This window comes from Macrobrachium nipponense, chromosome 6, assembly GCF_015104395.2.
Source record: "Macrobrachium nipponense isolate FS-2020 chromosome 6, ASM1510439v2, whole genome shotgun sequence".
Classification (NCBI taxonomy): Eukaryota; Metazoa; Arthropoda; class Malacostraca; order Decapoda; family Palaemonidae; genus Macrobrachium; species Macrobrachium nipponense.
The window spans coordinates 20,711,604-20,731,043 of NC_061108.1; the positions used below are offsets into that span (position 1 = coordinate 20,711,604).

Genomic DNA, 19,440 nt, shown 5'->3' on the forward strand with positions numbered 1-19,440 from the left:
CTGCACACATCATTGATCATGCTTTTGTGAATGTTCTCCATAACACAGGGTTACAAATTTGTTCCAGTGCATTCCGAACATCCCCTGTCGAAAGTCTTTATGTAGATACCCATCAACTGCCACGTGGCCTATGATGGGAGGAACTAGGTCTCCATTACTTAGTGTAAATTAAAAGCAGTACTGAAAATCCTTCAAATAAGGTCATTTGCCAACTTGACAACAAAAACTGTAAACCAAGGTTGTCTGTCCTTTCCAGATAAAAGGCTATGTCAAGACATAAATAATGACAAGTAAAAAAATCAGAATATTTCACAGTTGGTTGCCTCCAGATTCACCCATGGGTTATCCCTAAGGCAAAAGTTTGTAAAAAAAATGGCTAAAAAGAATCTTACAGATGAAATAATCAAGAAGTTATATTTAGAACACAATGTAACCCATGATGGTGCATATAAGATTTATACAGAAGATTCTTATGTTGCTGCAAGGCTACTTCCTTCAGCTTCGGTATATACAGCAAAACTTTTTGCATTTAATAAAGCATTAGCTTTGGTGATCGCACCAACAAAAATCATTTGTAATATATTTGGATTCCAGAAGTGTTTTGGAAAGTCTAAATACAGTAGTCTCAGTTCATCCCATACTTTGATTCTCAAAGCTCATGAGTGGCTTTTTCAGATTTCAAAAAAGTACAAATCTATTTTGTTCTACTGGGTTCTTGCTCATGTGGGGATCTAAGGTAATGAAAATGCTGATAGAGAAGCAAAAAGGGTATTTAATCAAAGATAATTGGATATCCATGAAGTTACATGTGTTGACTTGAAGTCTCCTATCCAAAGCTATATACAGAACAGTGACAAGAGAGACCAGACCAGTCCACTCCACTGTGTGCCCTGCCAGAGGTGCACCCCTCAGACAAGACCAAGGCCATGGGCTATAACAGTGGAGGGTCCAGCAGTGCAGCACCTCGATCCTCTTCATTCAGAAGTTTGGCTGTCTCCTTAGCAAGTGGCATCAGAGCAGACAGTGAGGGAACCCTATAATTTGAGACAGCGTGCTGATGATTCCTTGTAGTTAGCTATTCAGTTAGTGAGGAAGGTCATCAACAGGTTCTTCATCTCCCAGGGACTTAGGATGATATTGGTGGTTCTCCTGCAGCTGCAAGCAGAGTGGTATACAGACCTATTGAAGGCCCTGATTTTCTGGTTAAGGAGCACATCATGAGGTACCAACCAGTGGTAAGCTCCCTCTGACTTCATGGTTTGAGACTGTCCAGCAGGTCATGCTAAGGAGGGGTTTTTGGGTGCAGTCTGCAAAGCATTCATCGATACCCTGCTGCCCTCATCCAACGGAGTTTACCAGGTAAATGGACGGTCCTCTGCAATTAGTACCATGAGAGGGACTACAATCCACTGGAGGAAACTATGCAGGATGTACCGGACTTTCTGGGAGGAGAAGACTTTCCATCACTGTAGGGAAAGGCTACAGAGCTGCTGTGGCCCTTGTCTTCAGGCCAAAGGAGATAAACTTTTCAGATGCCTGGAAATTATCCACTGTCATCAAACACTACAAGAAGACATGCCCCCAAAAGAGAATTGGGTCTCTTGAGTGGGATGTTATCAAAGTCTTCCCCTTCCTCTCAAGAAAGCATCAGATAGGGACCTCTTAATCTCTCATCCAGTATCCTTTCTAAAACTTTCAATCCATGCTCCGTATTGAACTAACAAAGCATGAATTGAAAGTTTTAGAGGATACTGGATGAGATATTAAGAGAGATTGTAAAGATCAGGAAACTGTAGTATGGATTCATGAGAGGAAGAGGGACGGTGGATGCCATCTTCATAGTAGGACAGCTACAGGAAAAGAGGCTAGAGGGAAACCAAGAGCTCTAATTTGCATTTATAGACCTGGAGAAAGCACACGATAGAATCCAAAGAGAAGTTATGTTTTTGGTGTTTGAGGAAGAGGAAAGTTCCAGAAAAGTTGGTTTGGCTGGTCGAGATGATATATCAAAGAAGAGCACAAAAGTAATAACAGCATTTGGGGAAGCAGAAAGCTTTTGAAGTTAGTGTTGGATTACACCAGGGTTCAGCATTAAGCCCATGAATTGTACACCGATGATCTGGTGATTACTGCTGAAAATGAGGAAGACCTACAAAGAAAGGTTGGAGAGTGGCAGGAGTCTTTAGAGAGGGGTGTCTTAGAGGTGAATGTGAATAAAACAGAGGTTTTGGTGAGCAGTAGAGAAGATAGAGGCAGAATAGTAATGCAAGAAAGAAGAGGCTTGATTATAAAAGAAAAGTTTAAGTACTTAGGATCTAATTGGCTAAGCCAAGAGGGAGGATGTGAGGCTGAAGTTGACAGTAGGATAAAAGCTGCATGGGGGAAATGTAGAGAGGTAGCTGGAGTAGTATGTGATAAGAAAATGCCAATCAAGCTAAAAGTCAAGATCTATTGCAGAGTGATAAGACCAGTGTTAATGTATGGATCGGAAACTTGGGCTCAAAGAAGTAAAGAGGAAGTAAAACTTGAGAGAACAGAGATGAGAATGCTGAGGTGGATTATGGGAATATCACTGCAAGAGATATTGGAAAATGTTAAAATAAGAAAAAGGGCAGGATTAGTAAATATTACAGTTAATAAGAGAGTCACAATTGAGGGGGTATGGGTATGTGTTGAGGATGGATGATGAGGAGGGAGTGAGAAGAAGGCTTGGAAGGAACATGTTAGAGGAAGGAGATCAAGTTGGAGACAGGGAATTAGATGGTGAGATAAAGTGAAGGAAGATATGGAGAGAAGAGGTTTGGTGGAGGATGATGAGGCCTTTGATAGAAGGCAGTGAAGGCGCATCAGGCAACCGACCCCTTAATGTAGGCATAACAGTGGGAAAGAAGAAGGTAATAACCATATTCCACTTCTCTGTTGCATTGGCCAAAAGAGTGGCAGAGCTACATGGCTTGTCATACAACATCATGCATGCTGTCAGGCAGTCTTCCATCTCACTGGAATTTGTCCCGGACTTCATGGCCAAGACCCAGATTCCTATAGTGCCATACCTAAAATTCGAACACTTCTCCATCCCTTCATTAAAAGACTTTGTAGGAGGAGATGGGAATTTCCGGCGCTATAATGCGCCGATTTCCAGTTATTGGCACAGATACATACCTAACAGAGGCACTATTAACTGGTTAGCAGCACCACAAATTGCCGATTTTCAGTTATCAGCGATTTTCGCTTATCATCAAGCCCTCGGAACAGAACCCCCACCGATAACCGGTGACTGCCTGTACACAGAAAATAAATGGCATGATGATAAAAAAAGATTATAAAAAAATCAATGCACAGAACAAATGCAAAAATCAAAGCAAATATAAATATCCTGGAACAAAGTTATATATTAAAGAGAAAACTAGGAAACAAATGTCCAAAGATAAAAAATACGCTTTTGGGTTATAATATATAAGTTTGCTTACCCCTTCAGCAGTAGTTAAGTGCACACATAAAATAGGTCCATTGCACCTGGTGGTTTGTGCTCTATGTGCCAAATTATACATCATCTTCCAATTAGGAAACACACACACTGACACACATACATACGAATGGTCGTGTGACCCACCCATAAGACCTGATCAAAACTAGATCGGATATCTATCACCTGACACCTCAGTTTCCACCCATGCAAAGCAACACATCATTTTCATGCCCCGATCACTTTTTCTCAGTGTTCTAATCATGTCTCAAAGGATTGCTTTGGGCTAGGTTAACATCCATCAGCATGGTGCGTTTACAGTTTTCCAAAATGCAAACTAATGGGGAAAAAATGTTAACATCACCATATCAAGTTTTTTTTTCCTGAAAAAACACCCATTCCCACATGACAGAGCTTCCCACAAATCAAATGCTGAAATGGACATACCTGTCCAACACAAATAATTATAAACTTAATGTTATCTCATGGGGATTTGAGTGTCAAATTGTTCTTCCTTGCAATAAACAGTATCACAAGTCAGTTTAAGTTAAAAAGAATTTTTACGTATATGGTTTTTGGCCTCTTCACTAGGCTTTCAATTTTCTGCAGATTAGAAAAATAGTCTTGTTTTATAAAAGAAAAACCATCAGAGGGATCAACAGCTATGGCACTGAAGTAAAAAAGGGAAGTCTTATATCTGTCAGCTAAACTGTAAAGTTCTTAGCTTTAATCTTTGATACGTACTTGAATGGAAAAGTACACATACAAACCAAAAGTAAATTTGCATTGAAAATACTAAAAAGCTATCTTACTAAGAAGTGTTCCATGAAAGTTGGCTTTCCCTTAGCAGTAGTTTCATCCTGGACTAACTTCTACGAAGACTTCCCTATAGCCATGAATATTCCAAGAATTTCTTCGTCTCTTGGGCGATCATTATCCATTAGTCAACCATGAAGATTGTACTTATGAAACATCAACATTATTCAAAAAAAGTTTTTGCTGGTTAATTTGCAAATATGTAAATTTTTACTGTTAGTTTGCCATTGTCCAGATTATATGTTCATAGTAATGCTTGTTTTGGTGTCAGCTATACTTAGTTAGTTTTTAATGTTTCAGAAACTTTCACATTAACTGTTTATTTATTTTTTCTCAATTTTAGAACATTTCCATGTATTTCTTTCCACGTTAGTTCTTCACTTCCTCACTTAGGTATAAGCTATTAGAATATTATTCTTGTAATAAGAATAATTAACTTCAATACTAACTCTTATGCATATTGACATTCATTATAGATTTGTATCATAGAAGTGTAGTACTTGCATTTCATTGCATAATCTGAGACACTGAGGTTTCCCCTTTTTGTATTTAATTTTTGTTAGTGAGCACAAATTGAGTTGAATGGGTTTTTGAGTCAGTTGGGTAATGTAATTTCATATGAATTAAACTTTGATCGCACTGTTATAATTTTTATATTCTTTGAGAGGTGCGACTTTAAGTATTAATTTATTCAGTGATGTTAGGTGGCTAAATTGTATTATTTTGCTTGTTAGCATATGTATTCTACTATTTAGTATTACAATGGACCCCTGCCTATTCGCTCTTCTTAGATTTTTCTGTGCAATATATATCCACATTAGCTTAAAATTTGCCTATTCACAGTATGTATTTTTCATAGAGAAATATGCACTAATTACAGTGTTTTCATTTTATTTTAATGCATTCCTTTTGATAAAACTATTAAAATACACAGGTATAAGCATTTTTGGAGGGTTTTTTTGGTGTTCAAACTATCAAAATATTGACAGTTATAAGCATTTTTAGAGGGGTGTCAAGTGTTTGTGGATTTTAGATATTCTCGGGGTTGTGGCACGTATCCTCCGTGAATACCGGGGATGGGTCAATTGTATACTGCATTCTCTTTGAGTGTGTCTTGTTTGAGAATATGTGCCTGTTAATATACCATATAGAATAAACTTTAAAATGTTCATCATTAATCGAAAATGTGTTTATCATTAATGCTATTTATTGTGATCAACTAATGCTAATTTTTTAAAATATTACTGTTTTCAGGTTGTTGCTATTAACCCTGACACAATTGGATGGGGTCTGCTGATGCTGCTGATTTGCCTAACATTACGAGTTATTACATCATTTTTTGTTGTGATGGGGGGAGAATTTAATATTTGGGAACGTCTCTTTATTGCCATTGCCTGGCTCCCTAAAGCAACTGTTCAAGTAGGTGCAATATGACATATTTTATTAGGTTTTCATGAAAAGGTAATTTCATGCCATTTAGATAACAGTTTGATTATAATTTGCTGTATGAGCTTTACATTTTCAAGTTATTATTTATTATAATTAGATTTCTTTGTAATTATATCAGAGAAGTTGTGTTGTGTTTTAGAAATGGTACATTTTTATTTATTTATACAAAGTACAGAAAATTGCCTTACTTGAACCTATTTTGCAAGTGCATGAAGAAAACAGTGTCAAATTTTACAGAAAAAGAAATTAATTGACACACTCTTGCAAAATGAAATGGCAGAAGACTAATAGAAGTGGTATAAAATCAATCAAGAATTGTTAAGGTTAAGAAGAAATAATGTATTTGTTCTTAGTATTTATTTACCACAAATTGGAGACACAAAGAATCTATTGTCTTCGGGAAGTTGTTAGATATTGCAATCTAAGTGCTGCAGTTGGAGGGGATATTGCTTGGAAGAGATGCAGATTGACTTGACAGAACAGACAAGACTTGAGAAGAGGGTGTGAGTGAGGGATACAGCATCACAAAAAGATATACCTTGAGGAATGAGAAATCCTGGAATCATACCAGTAAAGTGGCCAAAAAGCTAGTTCTTATACCAACTCATTCTTCTTCAGATAGTCATTAACAGTGCTGGATGCTTACAGCTACACAGAGGAAATCTCATGAAAGGCATGGAAGATACCCACATATTGGGTGCAGTTCAAGATAATCCAAAGCATAGCTTGAAAGGTCCAGAAAAGTGACATTTGACAGAGGTAAGATCAACTAGGGAGGCAGTGGAGAACCAAAGTCAAGCCCCCAGCTTGGAGGTCCACTGAAAATCTAGGAACAGAATACTACTGAAGTAGAAAAGTTTGAGAGGCATTGATCATTCCATTGAACAGGGCCTGCTGAAAAGGATACTGAGGACAGGCAGTATGAGGTTCTGGACAGAAAAGAGAGAGTAGGCATGTCATAACTTGGACCATGAATTCTGTCCAGTTCTCACTCACTGAATTTTTGGTAAATAATCTCGCATGAAGACCAGTGACTGAGGGCGATGATGAAGTTTCCAGAAATGAGACCTGTAGGAGAAAGCGTTGTCCTGAAGAAACCATGACATCCATGAGGAGTTCCAGAAAGCCAGAGAACAATTCTTGGTGGGGACAGAAAGTCTATTATAAGGCCAATGAATGTTTGACAGGGTTCAACAACTCAACAGGTATCCTGGCCAGACTTGAGGCACCTGCAAAGGGGTTTGTTGCAAATAGCAAAACCTTCAAAACAATTAAGGTACAATAATGATGCAAGACTTCTTCATATAAGCTAAAGTCCCCATTCCCAGCATATAGAGCTAATCCAACTCTTGAGATGGAGTAGTTGAATGACGGTCATTTGTGCATGATCTCATTTATCTTTTTTAACACTGTTAGAACATTTTCATTTATTGTCAAGGTTGTGTTTGTGTTAAAATTTTTGCAGAAGCATTATGACATTTGGTTGTCATTCTTTTGCTGTGCATCCTGGAAGTTTCAGTTATCACTTTAGTCAGGCTCACTTGGTAGACCAATGTGTGACATAGGTCAGTGACAGATAAAGTGAGGCAGATTACTGCTTTTGGGACGCTAATGAGATGTATGCTTGAACAGCTGCAAATCATGACCTTATTGGTAGCAGTATTTTAGTGCTGTTAGCATTTTTTTTCTCAAAATATTTTGGGCACAAGTTCAAATGGATTCATTTAAAGTGCGAGTTCTTTAAGGCTTCAGAAGTATATTAGAAGATTTATCCTCTCAAAGATAGATGGGACATTTAATGTTAATGTGGGATGAAAATTACCCACTTAACCCTTAAACGCCGAAGCGGTAAAAAAAAAATGTCTCCCGTGTGCCGGAAGTGTTTCAGAGTGAGAGCGGAAGCGGAAAAAATATTTTTTTCAGAAAATCACAGCGCGCTTAGTTTCCAAGATTAAGAGTTCATTTTTGGCTCCTTTTTTTGTCATTGGCTGAAGTTTAGTATGCAACCATCAGAAATGAAAAAAATTATCATTATCATATATAAATAATGCGATATATGATAGCGCAAAAACAAAATTTCATATATAATTGTATTCAAATCGCGCTGTGCGCAAAACGGTTAAAGGTAACGAGTTACTTCTTTTTTCATTGTAATGTACACTAAATTGCGATCTTTTGGTATTTTGTATATAACACATCGTAAAACGATAAAAGCAACACAGAGAAAATATTATCACAAAATAATGCATGAATTCGTAACGCACGGACGGACAATATTTTTTCAAATTCATTTTTTCAAAATTCACCATAAATCTAAATATTGTCCTAGAGACTTCCAATTTCTTTCAAAATGAAGACAAATGATTGAATATTACTATACTGTAAGAATATTAGCTTACAAATGCAGTTTTCGACCATATCTGACTAGTTAAATTTGACCGAATGTCGAATTTTTTATATATATATATTTTTATATGCAATTATTTCAGAAATAAGAAAAGCTACAACCTTCAAAATTTTTTCGTTTTATTTTACATGAAATGCGCACGAATTTTCATATATAAAACTCTATGAAATGCCTAATATGAAACGGAGCAAATATTCCGAGAATGGAACGTACGCATTTCGGAGATTTGTGGCGGAGAATCCGCGCGCGGAGGGAAGGAAAGATTTTTTTTTAAATTCACCATAAATCTAAATATTGTGCTAGAGACTTCGAATTCGTTTCAAGATGAAGATAAATGACTGAATATACTAGGCTGTAAGAACGGGTTATTTTAAGCTTTTACAATTGCGTGCTTTTCGAACCATATTTCGGGAGGTAGAGCTCAAACGTTGACCGAACGTGGTTTTTTTTTCTATTTATCGTGATTTATATGGAAATATTTTAAAAATGAGAAAAGCTACAACCTTCAATTATTTTTTGTTGTATTCTACATGAAATTTCGCACATTTTCATATATTAAAATTTATGTAACGGTTAATTTAAAATGGTGCAAAACATTACCACAATCGCACGTATGATTTTTTTTCGGAAGAGTTACCGCGCGGACGTAAAGAAAATGTTTTATTTTTTTCATAAACTCACCATAAATCAAAATATTGTGCTAGAGACTTCAATTTGTTGCAAACTGAAGGTAAATGCTTGAATATTACTAGAATATAAGCGGTTTAGCTTACAATTGCGTTTTTCGACCATTTCGGTAGAGTCAAAGTTGACCGAAGGTTGAAAATTTGTCACTTATCATTTTTAATATGAAAATATTTCAAAATTGATAAAAGCTACAACCATGGGTTGTTTTGAGTTGTATTGTGCATGAAATTGCACACATTTTTATATATAAAACTTTATGTAACGGCTAATTTAAAATGGTGCAAACATTACCACAATCGCATGTATGATTTTTTCGGAAGAGTTACCGCGCGGACGTAAGGAAAAAGTTTTTTCATAAATTCACCATAAATCGAAATATTGTGCTAGAGACTTCCAATTAGTTGCAAAATTAAGTTAAATGATTGAATATTACTAAAATATTAGAGTTTTAGCTTACAATTGCGTTTTTCGACCATTTCAATAGAGTCAAAGTTGACCGAAGGTTGAAATTTTGGCACTTATCGTTATTTATATGAAAATATCTCAAAACTGATAAAAGCTACAATCATGAGTATTTTTTTGTTGTATTCTTCATAAAAATGCGCACATTTTCATATATGTAACGGCTAATTTAAAATGGTACAAAAATTATGTCAAAGTGACGAAATAATTTCCGAGATGTGTCACAGATACTTTTTAGTGCGGCAAGAAAGAAATTCGCGCTTGCGCACCTGCGTAACGATTGTAAACAAAACAACACCTTGATCCGTGAACTCCCAGCATCCCCCAAGGCGCGTGATTCAAGAGTTTTTGGCTGGTAGGCCTAAAAGTATTTTTCCGCAAATTTTTAAAAAAACTTTTGTATGTCGACGTAAAATACGTCCAGTCGGCACCCGAGAGACAAAAAATGTCGACGTAAAATACGTCCAGTCGGCGTTTAAGGGTTAATATGCAGTGCTCCCTCATTTTTACGCAGGAATAGGTTCTGGAACCTACAGTGGAAATACAAAAATCCCCACTAAAAATGCTATTAACTGGCTTTTAACTGTCAAATACCTTACACCCTTTAAACTAAAACTCTTATAACTGCCTAATTTAACATTTCACTGCTTAATTTGATAGTTCATACAAAATATACCTTAAATTATCATACTAAAACAAAATAATTTTTCAAACAAAATACAACCCAAATTATCATCCCAAAACACCTAAAGTAATCTTACATTACAGTACTTTCTTACTACTGTTACTCTTAAGCTTCCCCCTATCATTCAGAAATGTATGTTTCCTCTGGCCTACGTAAATTTGCACATTGTTCTGCTCATACTGTAATGCACTGGGCGTACATTTTATGTATACTTTCCTGTGTTGTAAGATGATTTTGAAATTATATTTACTGTGCAGGTATGTATTTTAGGATAGTAATACTGTATGGAGCATATCTAAAATACATGGGTACTTTAAATTGATGGGATACATACCTCCAAACAGAATACTACTAGGCTTGTCACACCATGTTAGTATTTCCGTGATTATGTACAAATGCATTTATGATAAAAAAAATTAGTATTTACTACAGTAATTTCATGGTATCCCGAATAGTTAACAACCCCTTCCAAAAATAATGAGTACTATTTACTACAGTAAGTTCTTGGTTTACGCAAATAGTTGACCACCCCTTCTAAAACACTTGTAACTTCCTTTTTTGAAATGTAAAATACCAAATGTATTATTGATATTTCAAAGTCATCTTAAACATTTTACTCTTAAAATATATATGTGAGTGTGAGAGAGAGAGATTTTTCAGTATTTGTAGCTATTTTATTAACTACCATGTGTAACATACTACATATTTGACCAAGTCAGCAACATTTTCTACCCTTTATAGTCAGATAATTGGCAAAGCTTCAAAGCTTTTGGGAAAAGATTGGGAATGATATTCGTGTAAATATTTTTCTAGCTTAATCTACCCACTTGTACACCTTCTCTGATCACAGTATACTCCAGTTTAAACCTTCGAACAACACCCCAACAAGACTTGCAGCCCAATAACTCTTATCTGACAGAGAGCTCTCTCCTGCCAACCATACAGCCCACGCATGTGTTTCCTCAGGCCCTTGTCATTGTTTACCTTCACCAGACGCCGCCGCCGTCTTGTCTTCTATGACATCACTTCCTATGATGTCACAACACAACTTAAATACATCAATAGACACCTTCTAAAATCAATCATATGCTGCCCATACATAGGACATCCATCATATTTTGACAGGGCAGAAAATAACAATAACAATAAAAATGAAATAACTCTGACTAAACTGATATATAATCAGTTCGTTTGTTTAAAATTTTACATACAAGATGTAATTATAGTATGTGTATTTATTTATTATTTTTTTTACTTTCACTGTTATCCAATTTGACTGGATGGTTTTTATAGTCTGGGGCTCTGGGTTGCATCCTGCCTCCTTAGGAGTCTATCACTTTCTCACTGTGTATTATACTGTTTCTAATGGTACACTTTGTTCATATGTGGAACAAACCTTCAGTCTTAACAAAAGGATAATCTTTTGCCAGCTGGAAACCGGTTAAAAACAATCAAAGTTTGTAAACCGAGGAATCTGTGGCATCTGACAACTCGTACGTATACGATGTGGAAGCTGCATAGTAATTTTTTTTCTGTTAGTTCAGGTGTCTCATGGAAATAACTGTTACAAGACGTAGAGGATCGAGGCTCATGTGGGGGAGGGTAGGGCTGGGGGAAGGTGATGACACTGGAACCGTTCTCTCAAAGAAATAATCCAGTGTAGGTTGCACAGTGTGTTTTTTTCTCTTCGTAAATTACTAAATAACATGCAACATTGTCTGGATGTCGAGTCTGAACTTTATCAAACCGTTTCTCGTCCTCATCCATTTCACTTAAAAGTTTCAGTCCTTGTTCAAATAAAGCAAATGCCTCTGCCAGTTTTTTTGCCAACGTTCACTCCCGATCTTTTAAAATTTCTTCTTCTTCTTCTGCTCTTTTTCTCTCTTCTGCAAGTGCAGTTAAATCTCCTGCCATTAGCTCTATGTCTTGCACATCTACAATTTCTTGGATATCCTTCTCATCAATTTCTAAATCTAAACTTTTCCTAAGTGTCAAGATCTCTATTAATTTCCACAACTTCATTCTGATCAAAATCTTTAAATGAGTCCACATACACTTTTAGCAGATTTTTCCAAACCCCATTCATACACTCTTTCTTTACCTCTTCCATGCCCTTCCAATATTCATAATGGAGTTCAGAACACTGAATTCTTTCCAGAAAGTTCTGAGATCTTTCTCCTCATTATCCGTAGCCTGAACAGCCTGTACAAATCTGTTCCGAAGATAATATGCCTTGAATGTAGCCATAGTGCCCTGATCCATGGGTTGTATGAGAGAAGTTGTGTTTGGTGGCAGAAACACAACTTCTACGTTCTCGTTAATATCTCCAATGTACTGAGGGTGGCCAGGAGCATTGTCGAGAATCAGCAGAATTTTGAAGGGGAGGTTATTTTTCCTACAATAAGTGAAATGGATGAGGACGAGGAACGGTTTGATAAAGCTCAGACTGGACATCCAGACAATGTTGCATGTTATGTAGTAATTTACGAAGAGAAAAAAACACACTGTGCAACCTACACTGGATTATTTCTTTGAGAGAACGGTTCCAGTGTCATCACCTTCCCCCAGCCCTACCCTCCCCCACATGAGCCTCGATCCTCTACGTCTTGTAACAGTTATTTCCATGAGACACCTGAACTAACAGAAAAAGAATTACTATGAAGAGAAGCGAGTTGATGATCCAGCAATTTTATCATCCTCCTCTTCTTCCGATTTTTAGTACACGTAGCCATGAACAGCCTGACACCGTTTACTTATGCTGACAACAGACTGAATCTTGGTGAGTACCCCTTACAGTACAGGCTGATTCTTGTTCTTATTATTAAATTTTTTTGTACTTAATTATCATAAGTCAATCTACATTGAACATGTAGAAGTAGCTGATAGTATTAATAATTATACCTTATATGTGTAGAATATACTACTACACTGTAGGCTAGGCTACCGTATATGATATACCACAGTGTACGCAAGGCTAACTCTTGTCAGTGTTTTTCAATTACACTGTACTGAATTATCATAAGTTAATCTGCATTGCACCATCAAAATTAGCTGATAATGATAATTGCTATTGCATATGTGTAAAGGTATACGTACTGTGTAGTGTAGGCTGGGCTATATTTGAGATACAATTTTTTCAACAAACTATGGGTTTATCAGAACCTAACCCCATTGTAAGTAGGAGAATACCTGTACTATATGTACGTGGCCTGGGAAGTGATAGTCCTCATCTCCAATATCTGTCTCCTGTACCAGTTCCAGTCCGTCGTAAAGATGTTAAGGCTCCGATTAAGAGGTCGAAGGTGCCTGCTACGGCAGTGTCTCCTACACCTTCTAACGATACTTCTTTGCGAATGTGTTGTGGTTGACAGTCACAAATGTGATGCGACTCGGGTCTGTGGACGTGTTTCTCCTTCGCCTTCCAGAGACCAAGTCTCTAGAGTTCAAGACTTTTGGGATCAGTCTCCTTCAGGACGATCACTTTGGCATCATTCTCTGTCTCGGAACTGTGCTCATGTGTCATCACAAGACCGTGTACATGACTTGTCGTACGTCCATGTACGTGATTCGTCCTGTGAACATGCATGTAGTTCTTTGCATGACGCGTACACAATTTGGCTCGAGACCATATACATATTCCTTTGCTTAACCGTGTTCCGGAGCCCTCTGTTTCAGGATCTTCAGTGGTTCTGGACCTCACTCCGAGTGGGAGGCATGATGCCTGGCTTCCTAGGGAAGCCTTTACAGTGCCATTAGGGAAGGATGAGGATTCTTCCAGGCCTTCTTCTTCGTGTTGTTGGTCTCCTTTGCCAGAATCAGAGGACAGAGACAGCCAGGAGTTTCTGTCTTTCTTCTCAGAGGTTATTGATCTAATTCGAGAGTTCAGTAGTCTTTGGGGTAGAACACAGACTTGGTCTTCTATGACCCCTATGGATATAGAGGCCTTGCTAGGTCCAAGGCAAGATACCAAAGCCTTGTTTGAGCTTCCCCTGCTTAGTCTATCTTGCAGCATGTTAACGCCTTGGTTTTAGATTGTGATGGCTCTCTGCACTCCAATAGGGCCTTGAAGTTCCTTCCTCCTCCCCTCGTGCGGCATAGGAAGTATTATACCACCAATGTGGTTCAGCTGATGCCTCGTCACCTTAATTTGGACGTGTTCCATCTTTAACCTGGTTTGACCCTGGATCAGGTAATAGATCTGAAGGACCATAGTTTTCTGTGCAATAGGCCTTGGCTTTGGAGTATGCTGCGTCTACTGTCTACCATTCTGTCCTGGTTGGACTTGTCGTCCACTGCAGTAGCCAGGATAGATTCGGATCGCACTGAGGGAGGTTCAGTCAGTTCTTCCCTCTTTGTCAGACTATTGCAGTCTGGGACTATGGTTGTTTCATATCACATCCATCTTAGTGTGACGTTGTGGGCCAACCTCCTCCTGGCTAGGAGGGACGCGGCCTTGTCAGAGGTGTTGGCGCCAGTAGGTTCAGAGTCCTTGTCGGCTCTCTGAAACGGGGATCTCCTTGAGGCTTTCCAAGTCAGAGGCTCGTTTTCTTCGTCCTCCTCCCCCTCCACAATGGCAGACCAGGCGGTCTCCTCCTGTCAAGTCGACCATGAGTTCGACCTCAGTGAGAACCTCTCAGTCTCCTTCTCCTTCTGAGTCAGAACAATAGCATCGTTCCTTTCAATCCCACTCCTTCAAGGCTAAGAGGGGCACTAGAGGAAGGGGCAGAGGGAGTCATCGGTAGAGTGGGCGCCTCTCACTCCCCGTTGCCATGGGTAGGGGGATGCCTGGCGGGCCATTGGGCCAAATGGCAGTTGCATGGAACAGAGAAGTGGGTAGAAAATGTCCTTCAGATGGGGTATCTACTGCCCTTCGACTTCCCTCCCCCTCTCTCAAGCAGACCCCTTCTCAATCTGACTTATGCTCAAGGCTCTCCGAAGTACTCAGCTCTTCGGGAGGAAGTGTCAAAGTGCCGTACAAGGGTGTGGTAGAAGTAAATCTTCTTCAGTCAGATTTTCCTGGTTCCAAAGGCTACAGGTGACTGGGGACCAGTGATAGACCTTTCCACACTGAATCACTTTGTAAAAAAGACAAGGTTCAGAATGGAGATGCCCCAGACAGTTTTGGCAGCAATAACTAAGGCCCATGAGGTGTTCTCTCATTCTCTCTTTCTGTCAGGTGGTTTGCCTCTGTAGCTACAGTCTCTTATTGCTGGTTACTGCAGTTGTGGTGGTCAGTTGCTGGATGATGACCTCCAAATACCTAACCATCCTCGCCATCATTTCAGCTGTATAACTGGCTGCTGGACGAAGCTCCTCAGTTGCCAGAGGTTCCATTTATGTTGTCGTCATTTAATCTTTCATTTCTTTCTATCATTGCTGAGTTTTGCTATTTAACCCATAGCTGGACCCTACCCCATTGGGATTAGGTACTCATTTACAGCTGAGTAGACTGAGGAAATTGTGGTAAAGATCCTTTCCCAAGGAGAGCGGTCACCCATCCAATGACTGACCAGCCCCAATGTTGCTTAACTTGCCCATTGATGAGCTGAACCACTCTATTATTATTATTATTATTATTATTATTATTATTATTATTATTTGAAAATTAGCATTACTTATTACTTATTAGGAAAATTATTTTTCATACGAACTTGGTTGGTGCTCACAATCTCCCATAAATTTATTAAAAGTTTCTTCTTCCATCATTCTCTCTCTCTCATTATACATACCATATATTTTAATGACAAAATACAGTAATTAGTAAATACGTACACAGTGTTGCTCTACAAAAAAAGGGATTTTGACGTAGGAAAAATCTATTTCTGGGCTTAGTGATAATTTTTAGAGGTAAAGCCCTAAGAAAAATCTGCAAATTACTGAAATTTCCCCCCAGACAATTAAATAATTTATTCCACAAAAAATCTGCAACAAAATGAAATGTTTAAATAGGGGGCACTGCAGTTTTCTTTAAATATTAAGACATTCGATTGTGAGGGATAATCTATATTAATGAGACCATGACCTTTTCCACATGTTAAAGATATTGAGATGAATTCATTTAATTCTGTCTTTTTTCATGATAGTTTATTAGACAATACTTGTAGAAACAACATTGTTAATGACATTTTTCATATACTAGATCTACTTTTTATTGTACTGTTTATATTGTTAATGTTTTGTTAAGAGAAATTACTTTTATAACTTGTATTCTAGTAAAACAAATATTTATTTTTCCAGGCAGCAATAGGGTCTAAAGCTTTGGACCATGTCCGTTTAACTAATGGTAGTGCAGAAGATATTACAAGAGGAGAACAAGTAAGTTATTTTTCATTTTTAGAACTGGGAAAGATGATAAAATTTATGTATATGTTGATTAATTGGAAAATTCAGAGCAACCAAATGATGTTTGTTATTTCAAACACACATTCTTGTCTGTTGTAATTAGTACTTAGGTAGGTTCTGCCAAATATGTTATAAACTGAAATAATTGTAAAATTGGCCTCTTGAAATATACTAGATATGTGTTTGAGAATCTTTGCGCAGTATTTTTTATAACTGATAGAATTAGGTAATAATATAAGTTAAGGAATTTACAAAATATTTGGTGGCAACACCAATTAAAAACCAAATGGTCTTTTTATGACATGAAATTATCCTTCGGTGCATCATAATGTTTTTTTTATGCAAACCCATCACTCATAATAGCCCACCTTCATGGTTTGCAAATGTCCCAGAAAATTTGTCATTTTATCTAACACACAAAAGAAAGATGGGGATAACCCTGCACTTGTGCATATTGCAAAATGAGGTCCACAGAAGTGAACCCCTCTTTTTAGTGCAGATTGTTAACTGCGAGAAATCAGCTGGGCTGATTTCTTGCTGGAAAAATCAGCTTTGTAATACAAATTAGATGTGTTTCCATTCACAGAAAGAGTTACAAACTGCTATATGCCCTAGAGTTGCTGAGAACTTTAGGATCCAAAGAGTGCTCTTGGTGAAAAATATTAGCAAGGAACCCAAGGTTCTGATAGAACTAGGATGTCTTATAATTATATTAAAGAGTCCTTGATAGTCTTAAATAAGGAGTTAGTTAGTAACTGAGGAAGGATAAGCATTTAACAGAAGTCAGAGTGGCAAATATCCCTGAAAGCCTACATCTCTGAAGATAACATAAATAAGAGATTAGAAAATAAAACAAGGACGAGGAGGATGATGAGCCCTTGAGTTTTCAATAGAAGTAAATACCTGTATACACTTAGGTTCATGAATTTCAGTACACATTAGTACAAGCTGAGGAGACATTTGGCAACTTAACAATGTTATGAATAATATTGTCACTTGATTAACGTTACTATTTTGTAATTTTTTAAATACTTATGCATTTTCACATGGTTCACAACAGCTTTTTGTTTTGCTTGCTAAACACAAGGATATTGCCTGCTACATTGCTGAGTTGACAGATGTTTCTTGGCTTGATGTGATGTGTACCAAAATTTGTTAACCCATCCAGTTCTAATGAAATGTCCACCCATTTATGTTACATCCCGACGATAGAAATGAGCTAAGGTTGATTAATGCTTCAAGTTGCCTGCCTTTAAAATCACATTGACATTGAAATTAAGTTGAAAAACTAGGAATTTAGAGAGAACTCTGATTTCATAAGCAGCAACTTTAATCACCACAGCATTGTCATCCAGCATAAAATATGTACAGTAAAGACCCAGTCCTTGACTGTACTAGAACTCAAAATAATGGGATTTCAACACGAAATTTTGAGTAAATTTTGCTTCTGAGCTAAAAAAAAACAGAATTTTTTGTAAACAAAAGTGGTTCGGTCAGTTGCCACTAGGTGGCATTGTTCCCATGCCCATTTGGTGAGGAAAATGGTAAGAACCACAATTTGAACTTAAAAAGAGTATTGAAAATATATTATGGAAGAGGCATTCGTGTGACAATCTTAAAATCCTGCCGAGATTTTCAATGACAGGTTAACCCTTGGAGTGTCTTAGTTACCAATACTGTAAACAAAACATCTGCAATAATGGTAAAAACCGTAGGTCATTCAAGTGAATCATTAGCAATACAGCTTTTGGTAGTAAACAAAACAACTGAAATTACAGCAATTACCATAGATAATTACCATAATTAGATGTTAGGATGAGTGAGCTCTAACTTTGATACAGGTGTATGATCTCTATCTGTAATTCTAAAAACTGAAAAACTCTATAAACCTAAATTTTTTTTAGAGAAAATGATCATTTGACCAAGTGAAATGTATATTACAGAATATAAGCATTGTCATTGTATGTTATTTGCATTTGATATTGTTTATCTCAAAATCTTGGCTGATTGAGCACTATCGATATCTTCATTGCTATTAGTACTTGTCTGGTAGAAGAGATGTAATTTAAAGATACTTTTTCTTGTAAATTACCAAAGTTGGGTTTAAAACTTGCACAATACTTGCTTGTATAAGTATCAAGTGTGATTTTGCCAGTTCTGAACATCAATTTCTCTTGCTCTGTTATTTTTTCTTTTATAGGTACTGTACATAATTTTGGCAATCGGCCGTTTCTCGATTCGGTTGTTTATGTCAGTAAGGGTTTACAATGGCTTCATCGGTAATTAAAAAGCCTGGAGTATCTTAATGGAGGACAGAGTACCATCATTAGTATGAGAGAGAGAGAGGGAGGGGGAGACGAAGAGGAAGAGACCGAGAGAGAGGAAGAAGGAGAGAGAGAGAGAGAAGAAGAGAGAAGGAAGGGAGAGAGATGAGGAGAGAGAGCAGATGAGAGAGAGAGACGAGAGAGAGAGCAGAGAGAGGAGAGAGAGAGAAGAGAGAGAGAGAGAGATGCCCTGGTTAGGTTGTTACAATGACATATATCCATTAACTAAAGCCAAACAATATTTGTGTATTGAGAATAACGATAATTTTAATAAAACCCTCATTTTACTGTACCTATTCATATTGCATTGTATTATTACCCTCTTATCAAATTATAATATGAGCAGAGCGATCTGCCATTTGCATTCGGGATTTGTTTATATTCTTGAAATAATCAGCTGATTTCATTTTATTGATATGATCACTGTCTTTAGTTGTTGAATGGAACTTAATTTATGAAAGAAAGCTGGGTTTAAGAATTGCAGCTACTTTATTTATAAATGTAGTAAATTAAATGAAGTGCTGCATGTGTGTTGTTGTCAGTTTCAGACAGTGCTTTTGCCTGCCAGAACATTTTGCAGTCTGCTCATTATTCGTAATTCCCAGTCGTGCTTGACTTTAGCTGCTCGTAATCTGTAGTTCCCAGTATTTTTTGGTAGTATTTTATAATCAAATCAAAGGGTTTTGCAATATAAATAGTTTCACAGTTATCCATAATATCAGGATTCTTTCCAATTTTAAAGGAATACTTTTATGAGAATCGACTTCCAATGAGTGTTACTCTGCCAATAATATAACATTCA

General features: G+C 37.2%; 1 protein-coding gene across 1 annotated transcript in view; it reads left to right on the top strand.

Moving 5' to 3' along the window:
• LOC135216390 (sodium/hydrogen exchanger 9B2-like) overlaps nt 1–19,440 on the top strand; it is a gene marked incomplete in the record, with an annotated part of 345,785 nt that overhangs the window by 307,114 nt on the left and 19,231 nt on the right. The window contains 2 exon segments of the mRNA XM_064251668.1: nt 5,537–5,701; nt 16,210–16,287. Coding sequence (XP_064107738.1) covers nt 5,537–5,701; nt 16,210–16,287 — 243 coding nt within the window.